General features: G+C 46.9%; 2 protein-coding genes across 2 annotated transcripts in view; both read right to left on the bottom strand.

Moving 5' to 3' along the window:
• Window positions 1–3,229: 3,229 nt before the first annotated feature.
• Window positions 3,230–3,590, bottom strand: LOC135825177 (ataxin-8-like; the record flags this gene model as incomplete). Its single annotated transcript, XM_065337905.1, has 1 exon — window positions 3,230–3,590. A coding segment is annotated over one exon (357 nt), but the record flags the coding sequence as incomplete, so codon positions are not given.
• A 2,191-nt stretch (window positions 3,591–5,781) lies between these two features.
• The window catches only part of LOC135825106 (uncharacterized), a 78,013-nt gene continuing 71,335 nt past the window's right edge, over window positions 5,782–12,459 (bottom strand). Inside the window, exons 17-19 of the mRNA XM_065337843.1 lie at window positions 12,197–12,313; window positions 9,717–9,849; window positions 5,782–9,256 (exon numbers count right to left, since the gene is read on the bottom strand). Of these exons, the coding sequence (XP_065193915.1) occupies window positions 6,784–9,256; window positions 9,717–9,849; window positions 12,197–12,313 (2,723 nt within the window). The 3' untranslated portion in view covers window positions 5,782–6,783. The remainder of the gene's footprint in view (window positions 9,257–9,716; window positions 9,850–12,196; window positions 12,314–12,459) is intronic.

The raw sequence follows: 12,459 nt of genomic DNA, 5'->3' as shown, positions 1-12,459 counted from the left end.
TTTTAGATACATGTATTCTCATTCATCATTTTGTAATGTCCGCTTCACTTATACTATTAATCGCATTATAATTTAAGCGCAGTTTAGCGCGTATTGGCTTATGATTTCTTTTTCTTCTGTTTGTATTTAGCGCTTGACCTGTTATTATTTTCCTTCTCTTTATTTTGCGCTGCATATTATTATTTTTCTGGTATTATAAAATACGCAGTTGCACGTGCACGTGTTCTCATTTTTTGTTAATCCCATATATAGGATTAGACTTCAAGACGCATTTGCAGCCTCGAAAATGGTCGATGTGTGAAGCAATGTTATTGAAGATGCATTTTGATCTTTCCCACAATGCCTCTCCTTATTTAAAATGACTGAATAGAGGTTACTCACTGGCTAAGACCCCCAGGAAAGGTATCTGTGTGCAATTATTGCTGATGAATTGCAATTACAAGTGGTGGAAATAGACAAGGAGTGGATTAGGTGAATATTAGCACCATCCTAGCCTTGAAGTAGTGTTGTAAAGTGCTCGCAGATCAATATGAACTAAAGACACTACATGTTTGGGGCATTATCAGTTGTGTTCAAGTATGTACACATAGTAATAGTGGAATACTCTGTTGGTACTAGCCTGCCTCATCAATGAGAAGAATTTCATCCTTCGAGATGTTAATGCTTCCGCCGACTCTTAGGAGTAACATACCACGACCGGCGTACCAACCAATCTATCCTGGAAGAAATCAATGACATCATCGGAGCAAGGATGCGGCTAGCGAACGAAGTCAAGAAATTTAAGTTGATGTGGTTTGGCCATGTTACGAGACATGACGTTTTCTCCAAGCCCTTCCTGCAAGGATCAACTCCTGGATCTCGACCGAGAGGAAGGCCCGCAACATCATGGATTTCTAACATTAAAAGTTGGACGGGTCTTCCCTTGCATGCTCTCTCTCATGCAGCACACGATAGAGTTGGATTCAGAGACATCATTCACAATTCTGTCGCTGATTAATGCCTCTACGATCACCTTGTGATTATGAGTTATATATACATACATACATACTGTTGTGTATAGTGTTTGTCGCCGTATTGTCCCTCTCCGTATTGTCTCTCTCTCTCTGATCTATAAGTATGCATGCTCGTTGTAAATAAATCAGTCTTTGTCTTGTCCCACAATGGACTCCTGCGTGGCATCAGGCTAACACAACATGGTGGCAGCTATGGTTTCTACGACTGTAGGAAAGAACCCTTCGCCTCTAGCCCGCAGTCGAGCATCCCCAGCTCCGGGACAGTCTCGTCATCGTCGTCGTCATGCGTCGTCGTCGTCAGTCTGAGAAGTTTGGTTGTTAGTCCAGTCATGCCCGGCATGCACTACGCTCTACTCGTTTCGTCCTACTCGTGGACTCTACTCTTCAGCAGCAGTCACGCCACTGCTCCTTGTCTCTGCTGACTGTCGTCCCTGTCCAGCCAGTTCGTCGTCCTCGCATGCTCAATCTCTCGGCAGCTCCGATAAGCCTGCTGTTGAGCACTGATCGCCATGTCCCCATGCCGTGCTCAACCCATCCGTCTGGGAGAGATAGAGGTGTCACGGTACGAGCGCTCCGGATCGACCAAGTCTGACTCGTGACGGAAGGAACTGCCAGGCGTATGCCGGTTAGCTGTAGCTCATTCCCTCTTTGTGTTTCATTTGTTTTCGTTTTGACGTTCTGTGCTTCTTTATTCTTTCTCTTCACTCTCGATCTCCTCATTTTTTTGCCTCGAACTTCTTCAGTTTTCAAAAAAAAAAAAAATTCTCTTCTGTGCAGATGCTAGGCATGCCCTGTTACTAACAGTACTGTACTGGTGTACGTGTAAGCCCTAGCTCGTCTCTCAATCTTGTTTTTCATGTTCCTCTTTCTTCCCGGAAAAGGGATATATTGTGTAGATACATCTTTTCTCTCTCTTCCCCTCCTTCCCCAGAAAGGGAGATGTTGTGTATAGTGTTTGTCGCCGTATTGTCCCTCTCCGTATTGTCTCTCTCTCTGATCTATAAGTATGCATGCTCGTTGTAAATAAATCAGTCTTTGTCTTGTCCCACAATGGACTCCTGCGTGGCATCAGGCTAACACAACACATACTAGCCTACAAAAAAATGTTTTGTAGGAGGTGCTTCTTCTTAAGGCATAGATGCATAGAATGTTTTTGTTAGCTCCATATGGGCTATATCTAGGCTTGGTTGGATATTTCCACCTATGGTTTTTTATTGGCAGGGGAAACTGGGAAGAACAAAACCAATTTTTGAAGAGGCCAAATCCTATACATAGGATTTTGAAAATTCTGGACACTCTTGCACGGGAAGGCCTGTTACAGAAAAAGTAAAGCCCTTGTGCAGGTGAAACTTGGCAAGCATTATCTCTGATAAACACGGAATGCAGACTCCAACAGTTGTTTGAAGAAAGAACTTTACTTTGTAAGGTATGATCTACTCTTTCCCAAAAATTGGGAAAATCCTATAGATGTATATAGGATTTGACAGACAAAGAGATAAGTAAATAATCGACGTGGAGACAACAATTTTATAATAGGAATAAAGATAACAAATTCTGCAGTCATCGCCACACTACAACGAAGTCATGAAAGTTTACCAGAATTAATTTTCTTGTCACATTCATCAGTGGAAAGTCGTGACTAAAGAGTAACCATCCTGAACAATGATTAAATATACATTCAATGATGTGTTACGAGAACAAAATACAGTGCCAAAATAGAATGAGGGAAGGTGAGACAACAGAAGCGAAGTGAGAGCTAAGTGCAACGGCGGGTGAGAAACTAATAATTATAACGCTAAAACTGTGTAGTGAGACAAACAATCATGCTGTGCACCTACGAAAACAATTTTAACGCAACTACATGTTTCTTCTGCTTACAAAGATCAGGCGTATGCAAACGAATACAAACAGCCTCAAGTACTTTCAACTGACTAGCATACCGTGTACGACAAAGAACAGAAAAACTAAAATCATCATACACCTGCAGACACTTAGGGTGTGACAACAAGTGAAGAAAAACGGCAGACTTCTTACGATCACAATCACCTTCTGATTCCTCGTCTCCAACAACCGCAACCTCGTCCTCCGTCTCATCTCCCAACTCGTCCCCAGTGTCGTCCTCCGTGTCATTCTCCTCATCAACACCGATCGGTCCCAGGCTCGCTTCATGTTGTTTAACCTCTGTTCGTTGACTCCTCCTTTGGTCTTGATGGTAAATTGTTACCATTGTTGTTGTTGTTGTTGTTGTTGTTGTTGTTGTTGTTGTTGTTGTTGTTGTTGTTGTTGTTGTTGTTGTTGTTGTTGTTGTTGTTGTTGTTGTTGTTGTTGTTGTTGTTGTTGTTGTTGTTGTTGTTGTTGTTGTTGTTGTTGTTGTTGTTGTTGTTGTTGTTGTTGTTGTTGTTGTTGTTGTTGTTGTTGTTGTTGTTGTTGTTGTTGTTGTTGTTGTTGTTGTTGTTGTTGTTGTTGTTGTTGTTGTTGTTGTTGTTGTTGTTGTTGTTGTTGTTGTTGTTGTTGTTGTTGTTGTTGTTGTTGTTGTTGTTGTTGTTGTTGTTGTTGTTGTTGTTGTTGTTGTTGTTGTTGTTGTTGTTGTTGTTGTTGTTGTTGTTGTTGTTGTTGTTGTTGTTGTTGTTGTTGTTGTTGTTGTTGTTGTTGTTGTTGTTGTTGTTGTTGTTGTTGTTGTTGTTGTTGTTGTTGTTGTTGTTGTTGTTGTTGTTGTTGTTGTTGTTGTTGTTGTTGTTGTTGTTGTTGTTGTTGTTGTTGTTGTTGTTGTTGTTGTTGTTGTTGTTGTTGTTGTTGTTGTTGTTGTTGTTGTTGTTGTTGTTGTTGTTGTTGTTGTTGTTGTTGTTGTTGTTGTTGTTGTTGTTGTTGTTGTTGTTGTTGTTGTTAAATCTTGTGTTCCCGGTGTCCTCGCCGGTGCTTGATCTCCAGTACTGTAATAATTCATTGAATAATTAGCCGTTGATCGTCTAGGTCTTTGAATGTTGATTGTGTTACTTTCTTTGTTGAATTCCGTTCCCTTCAGCCTTCTTTCTCGTTGTTCACGTTCAGTGCTTGCCTCATCCATATATGCACGTGCCACCGACACCACAGACTCAGCCCCAGCACCGCCGTTGATAGATGTAGGTGGCGGTTCTGGGGGAGGCAACGGCAAAGACGGCGATGAGAGCATTACCTCATCACAGCGTCCACTTTGGTCTTGAGCTGAATGTTGTTGTGGTGTGTTATCTTGTGTTGTTATGGTGCATGGTGTTGTGGTGACAATATGCCCATTACCCGACTCCAAGGCTCTCGATACGGGTAATGGAGGCACTATTGCCGATGACGGAAATTGTGCTACCGATGGCTGTGGCCGAGGGTTCTTCAGTGGCCTGCCGCGTTTTGGTCGCAGTGCCCGTGCCGAACCAGTCAGCATATGCAGTGGGACGTCCCACAGTGGGACGTCCCACTGCATATGCTGACTGGTTCGGCGCGACCAAAATATTTATTATATATCTGTGGTTTGGTGTTTGTTTGTGTGCTTGTGTCACGCCTGGAGCTACCGTATCTGTCCCGTTTCTGTGACTACAAAGGTTCTACAGGATTATACATAACAGCTGGCCACAAACAGCTGGCCACAATATTCGTCGTATTATGTATACGACTCCCTGATATAGAGGGAGATTTGGAAAGAAAATTAATAGGGAGACGAGGAGGAAATAAAATTAGAATGGACGCTAGTTGCGGAATAGGTGATAGGATGAATCAGCAAAAACAGACTTTAGAAGAGAGATACTTTGGAAGAGAGATCCCGTCGTCTCCAAAGTAAGCGTGAACGGGCGATTCAGCGCCGGTCACAGGAAACGTCGGAAGAGAGATCCTGTCGACTCCAGAACGCCCGTGATCGGCAGAGTCAGCGCCGATCCCAGGAAACGTCAGGACAGACGCAGAATCGACTCCAAAATAAGCGTGAACGGGCGATTCAGCGCCGGTCACAGGAAACGTCGGAAGAGAGATACCGTCGAGTCCAGAACGCCCGTGATCGGCAGAGTCAGCGCCGGTCACAGGAAACGTCAGGACAGACATCTCGTCGACTCCAAAATAAGCGTGAACGGGCGATTTAGCGCCGGTCAAAGGAAACGTCGGAAGAGAGATCCCGCCGAGGCCAGAACGCCCGTGATCGGCAGAGTCAGCGCCGGTCACAGAAAACGTCAGGACAGACATCAGGACATTTTTTGCCTAGCTCATCGTACATGTTACTAGAACTGATGGAAATGTTTTTTCCGTTAATTGGCTACATCATTGTATTGCAAAAACGTTTCAATCAGTTTGAATATGAGTTAGGCAAAAGTATTTGCAGATTTTTTTGCGGATTGTTATCTTTCTCTCACTTCATCCGCTTTTGGTTTGCTCCTTCTTTTCCTTTTTATCTCCTTATAATCGGATTTTCTGACCTTTTTACATTAAAAGCATAGCGTACGGCCCTGAGCTTCCAAGCTCTCTCGTCATTGTTCAGCATGGTTACTCTTTAGTCACGACTTTCCACTGATGAATGTAACAAGAAAATTAATTCTGGTAAACTTTCATGACTTCGTTGTAGTGTGGCGATGACTGCAGAATTTGCTCTCTTTATTCCTATTATAAAAGAGATAAGTCGTGAAAAAAGGGCATTGGCTATGAATGCAGGGCGATTTTGCTAATCACCTCGTACTAACGGGGTTTATGTACTAACCGGACTCGTATTAACGGGGGACGACCTGTAACTGGCACGAGACCGCAAAAGGACACCATGCGTGAAGAAGAGAAAGATGTTTATTTACGTGAAGAGAGAGCGACAAAGAAATCCACAGTGAGAATAAAACAAGAAACTTATTTTTCCGTAACCGTAACAACAAAAGTTGCAGTTATTGGGCGAAAGTGTTTAACAGAGTAGGAGCTGTGGGTGTTGGACAAGGTGATATCAGCTGAACCATATTGTAGGGGTGGTTATGCATGACAAGGTCACAATCACACCTGTATTACAAAAGGAGCTGAAAAACAGCGCCACGCACTGCAAAGGTATGCTATGGAGCAACACATCATCGACTCAATGCAGACGGTCATTGCACCGTTTCTGGGCAATTGCAAACGCAATGAGAGAAGTGCTTGAAAAAGAGCGGTTTAGAAGGGGTTTGTACGTGCAAGTGTGTGTGTGTGTGTATGTGTGTGTGTGTGTGTGTGTGTGTGTGTGTGTGTGTGTGTGTGTGTGTGTGTGTGTGTGTGTGTGTGTGTGTGTGTGTGTGTGTGTGTGTGTGTGTGTGTGTGTGTGTGTGTGTGTGTGTGTGTGTGTGTGTGTGTGTGTGTGTGTGTGTGTGTGTGTGTGTGTGTGTGTGTGTGTGTGTGTGTGTGTGTGTGTGTGTGTGTGTGCGTATGCATGTGTCTGAACGTCCGTGTGTGCGCAGGCGCATGCATGCACGTGCGTGCACTTGTGTGCATGCGTGAATACTCAGTCTGCAGTGTGTTTGTGTATGAGGATGGGTATATGCGTGTTGTACACAGATCATACAGTTGACCATACGCGACAATGTCAGATGGGAATGGGTATAGTAGTTCAGAAAGCATACTTGCGCATAACTTTGAAATTGTTCCTGTGAAACGATCTGAAATCTGTCGTCTTTCTAACGTTGGCAGTGTACACAGGATAGAGGTTGATTAGACGTGGTGCAATTGTGGACTTGAACAATAGTTCCAATTTAGCAAGGGCAAGGGAAGGGGTGAAAGTGCATTATGCTCTAGTGCTATCAATGGCCATGCTTTACTGCTTGATGCGTGTCTGGCCGTGGCTTTGAGACTCGACCTCGCTCGTTTTGCAGAGGGCCGCCGTCCCGAGCTTCTGTGCGGGTGCCGTGGCGGAGTTGAATCCGACGTAGATGCAATCATTGGTGACGGTGTCAGCGGCGGCACTGCTCTTGGCCATGTGCTGGGGTGCGGCTTGAGAGGATGCAGGCTGCTGCTCCACTCCCTGCTGCTGCTGTTGCCGCACAGTCACCGCCTTTCCACCGCTTGACTGAGGTTTGGACGCCAGGTGTGCATCTACTGAACTATAGATCCCCTCCTCTTCGGCGCGGTGATCGTCAGTGCTGCTGCTGCAGTCCGCGGCCATCGGCTCTGAAAGGACATTGTAGTCCGCGGCAGCGTCCGGTATAGTTTCGACGTAGGGAAATTCCGGCAGCAGGGTTGAAGTGGATCCCCTGGCGAAGGCCGTGTAAAAAGACTCCTTGGCGTTCTCGTTATTTACCATGGCAACGCCGGCATTGATATTCGACATTGGCGACATTACGTTATAGGTGTCGGCGGAATCCTCTTGACCATCGTTGACTGCGGCGCTTTTCTGGACCTTTTCATAGCCGCTGAGTGTCTTGTGTACGCCAAGGACTGCACCGTCGTCATTGGTGTCGGCGGAATCCTCTTGACCATTGTTGACTGCGGCGCTTTTCTGGACCTTTTCATAGCCGCTTAGTGTCTTGTGTACGCCAAGGACTGCACCGTCGCCATTGGAGTTTGCCAGAACCTGGTCGCCGGACTTTTGCGAGCCACATGTGGACGCGCAGTGAGAAATAGTGTGATAATCGTCCTCTCCCAACCTGCTTGTAGAATCGTAGTCATCGTCTTTCTGGCCGCGGCCGGTGACGCCAGCAAGTGCAGAGCTGGCCCTACCTGCCATGCCAGTGTTAAGGCGTTCTTGACGTTCTCCGTGTTCTTGTGCAACCACTCCGTAGTGATCGGAGGTCGAGGTCTGAACACCTGGTCTGGTGTGTTGGTCCGCATCGTTAGAGATCGCCGAGCCCAGGATCGCGTACAGTTCTTGGCCGCCATCTTGGGTGCTAGGTCCAGCTGCGGATCCTGGTCTGCGTCCTATGCCAGCGGTCTGGTCTCTCAGGACGTCCCAGGCACCACCGCCGGCGACGGTGCTGTCGATCGTGTTGTGCTGGTTGCTTGCCTGCGGGTCCTGGCTGGTTCGGGACGGGCGACGCGACCACAGCTTCTTGGCCATGTTGCTCAGGAGGGAGACGCGATGAGTGCCCGACAACACGGGCGCTCCAGTGGCCGCCTGCATGTTTATGTTGCCCGACGCGTTCACGTAGCTAATGTGACCTGGGAAAGCCGGCTCGTCATCGTCGCCGCACTTCGAGGCCAAGTTCTGCCACGCCATGCCGCAGACGGATTCGTCCGGATGCAATTCATACTCCTCCTCGGTCGCATTGCTGGAGGTATAGGCGGCTTCGCTCGCTGCCGCCCGAGCGGTGCTGCGGCGGAAAGAATGCGGGCTGAGGACGTACTGGTTGGAGATGATTAAGCTTGCCGGACCGGACTTCTCCCGGGGTGAACAACAGTATGTCCGATTGTATGTATCTTCACATGTCATTTGATTGCTGGGATCCGCATACTGGTCATCGTGGACAAGCCGGTCGTTATCGAGCATGTCACTGAGTTCGTTTAGATTGTTATCCAGGCAGCTTGTAGACGACTGGGTACTCATATCCACCGAGGCGGCCCGTCCGGGCACTTTGACTGCCAGACTGTCCGGACAAGACTTAGTACCGCTGTCCAACACGCCTCCATTAGCAGACTGGCAGCTCTCTCTCAACACGTTGTTTGCCGCGTACTGCGTGTCGTAGATGCAGACGTGGTCGAAATTGTCCCCTTGGCAACTAGCAATGTATCCGGCCGAACCGACTTCGCAATTACTCATTTCTTCAGCAGCCAGCCGTGAATTGGAGCGTTGCTTTCCGAGTGGATCTCGTGCGCCCATTGTAGAGTATATGGCACTGCTCTTGCTCGCACTGGTACATACATACCGGCTAGTGTCTGCATTTCCGTCGAACCTGGACTGCAGTGTGGGGCATGGTCGTCGTTTTAGATAATCGGCAGCCGAGTCATGTGTGGGCGAGGCCTCATCGCCGACTGGTATGGTGTTGAGACTGCAGGTGCTGCCGTTTTGGCCGGCCGAAGAAGATCCAAGGAATGCGATGCTCGCACTGCCGTCTGCTTCCATGAGCGGATGCGAAGAAGAGTCGACGCTGATCATGCGATCTTTCTTGTACGTGACAGCGTACGTCCGATCAGCAGGGGGACGTTGATTCCCGGCGTCGGGTGCATTCCCAGTGCTTGGCTGGCTATACTGGTCCTCGGTGTTCGAGTCTCTGTGGACGCCAGTGTACAGGAGAGATGCATCCTTGCTGCGCACCGTTGACAGCGGTAGGCCGCTGGATTTCACGCTGAACAATCTGCGCAAACAAGAAACACAGTGCACGTAGATGTAGATTGTGCAAAGCGCACAAATATAACGTGGTGTGTTCTCCGTACTAGAAGAAGCACTGGAGAAGAAGCCGCACTCGAATTTGTGTTTGTAACCAAATTCGGACATTGGTGAAGCATTACCATGAGTACTACATAGAATGCCATATGCCACGATCTGACATCTGTCAGGCATTCTAAACGTGTTGCCACTTGCCCAATCCAGTGCATGGACCCACATCGGAACACATCGAGACAATGATTTGGTCTAGACTGTGGCTTGCTTTTCGTGTGAAGCAATGATTTCACCACGCACTCTGAGGAAGACCTTATGATTTGGCCATCTTGTGACATGTCGGGGATGTTTTGTAAATGAATACATAAATAAACACTGGTCTGATGTGTTTTGAGTTCCTCGGCAGCAAGCACGTCACCCTAGAGTCCGCTTACCGTCGTGGTGCTAATACAGCGTGGTTGCGGCGGGCTACCAGAAGAATGGCGACAGCGAGACCGATGAGAATGCAGCCGGCGAAACCGGCGATCAGCCACAGGTAGGGGCTGGTGGTGCTAGAGCTAGACGGCACTGTGGAGACCATGCACGCACACGACCCAAACAATCGCAATTTCACAAACGCACAAACACACACGCACACACGTACACACGTACACACATACATGCATAAACATGAATATACGCATACGCACACAAACACACACAAGTAAACACACAAGCAAACACACACATGCCCATACACACACACACACACACACACACACGCACACAGGACGAAACTCACCAATACGGGTGAAACCAACAAACTGTCCATAAGCCACCAGAGTGCGCAACTTCACTGATCAGATCTGGGACGGTGTTGCACCGAATAGCGTGTCATCATGAGTAGGGAAAGTGTATGTGGGTCTCGGTCTCGTCGACAGAATGACGCAAGTCCAACCCCAAAATGATGTACATTAAACCAAGAGTCCATAACGTCCAGAGTGTGCAACGCGCGATAGGATCTCGTTTTCAACATTACGTCATTTTCATGTACATTTCCATGTAGCGAATGTCGCGGCCTGCACCCGCAGCTTCATGAAAATGACGTAATGTTGAAAACGAGTCGTGACAGACATTCATGTGGCATTGCACACTCTGGGGCTTATGGACTCTTGGTAAAACCGGTCAAGGTGACCACTCAGATAAGGCGACCACATGTCCTTGAAGACCACTGAAACCAGCACCAAGGGATGCTATTTCCAGTCAAATGACACTGGATGAGGAGACCACCTGGTAACAGAGACCTCGTTTTGAAGGTCCCTTGAGCGGCCGTTTTAGACAGGTTCCACTGGAGTACACCGTCCCACAACCCCATCCCAGTTGCGCACTCTGGGGCGATTATGGACTCTTGGCGAGACCATATCAAGCGATCGATCACCTTTTACCTAATCCCCCGGCAGATCAGTCAATGTCAGTCAATGTCAGTCAATGTCAGTCAATGTCAGTCAATGTCAGTCAATGTCAGTCAATGTCAGTCAATGTCAGTCAATGTCAGTCAATGTCAGTCAATGTCAGTCAATGTCAGTCAATGTCAGTCAATGTCAGTCAATGTCAGTCAATGTCAGTCAATGTCAGTCAATGTCAGTCAATGTCAGTCAATGTCAGTCAATGTCAGTCAATGTCAGTCAATGTCAGTCAATGTCAGTCAATGTCAGTCAATGTCCACCTCAAATAGCTGGCAAGTACATCAAGTGAAAATGTATGGCGACGGCTAAGCAGCAGGTGTAGTGGATGGCTTATGAAAACAATTGTGCTCGGTGAAATCCGGTCCGAAGTGAGCATTCAGCGTACCGACGCCCTGTGAAGTGGTACAGTCAGACCTCGCATAACCGCACACATCCGTTTTCCAGAAGAATATCCGGATAGGCGAGGGAACCGGATAATCAAATACACATACTGTGTGTATGCATGGCATATGCTGTAAATCGGGAACCAGCGACGTTCTTCCGGATGGCGAGGGATCCGGATAAAAGAGGACCGGATAAGCGAGGTCTGACTGTACATGTATGAATACTGCGGGACGTACACATTTACAAGTAGAGTGGTTTAGTTGTAACTGACCCAGACCACCAGTTTAGCACTTCAGGTCGCACTTCAGCCGGTCCCTTTGACAAAATGTGGACGAGAATGCTAAAGTCTTATGATAATACTTGGTCCGCGTCAGCAATATTGTCGCTTATCTTTCGACAATTTGAACTTAGACTTTGGACATCAATGCGTGCACTTGAAGTGATAAAACTTGGTACGATGGAAGGTAAGGTATAGAATGACAACTAGCTATGAGAAATTTATTGTCCGAGGAAGGGTTCATACTTTTTTCGGTCCTCCTCGTCCTCGCTGCTCTCGGCGCTGGTGACAAATATTTTTCTCGGGATCGACTCCTGCGCTATGCCTTGTTATTTTGAACATTTGTACCGAAATTAAAACCTGCGGAAAATCGATGTTTCTCGTACCAAATTTGTACTTGAAAAATCTTTCTGCATCCGATGACGCAAATCTCCCTTCAAAACATGGTTCGTATGAAAGCCAGTCCACACGGATTCATCGTGCCAAAAAATCGTATGGAGCATGCCTCGAAAAATTTTTTTGGTGGACACACACATACAAACAAACGCACGTGCGTGACACCCACACCCACACACAGACACACGCACGCACACACACAAACAAAGTGAGTGTGTTCGATTACGCACTTGAATCGATTCATGAATGGAATCTCGCCGTTCGATTTCATGTTATGATCCCTGGAATCGATTCGGAATCCATTCACCCTATTCACATGGGATGACGTGAATAGCGCGATTCGAATCATGAATGGAATCATGAATCGATTCGCGTGCACAATCGAACACACTCACTATACACCATTGCTAACCTGTACAGGTAGTCCCATCAGCAGTGTATCCAGGATTGCAGGTGCACACAAAACTTCCCAAAGTGTTGTTGCATTGTGACGATGTACTACTGCACATGGTGTTACACTCATCGATATCTATAAGAGGAATAGATTAACACACATGCTGTTACACTCATCGATATCTATAAGAGGAATAGATTAACACACATGCTGTTACACTCATCGATATCTATAAGAGGAATAGATTAACACACATGGTGTTACACTCATTGATATCTATA

The sequence above is a fragment of the Sycon ciliatum genome, chromosome 9, assembly GCF_964019385.1.
Source record: "Sycon ciliatum chromosome 9, ocSycCili1.1, whole genome shotgun sequence".
NCBI classification, from domain to species: Eukaryota; Metazoa; Porifera; class Calcarea; order Leucosolenida; family Sycettidae; genus Sycon; species Sycon ciliatum.
This window is presented reverse-complemented; position numbering and strand designations above follow the sequence as displayed.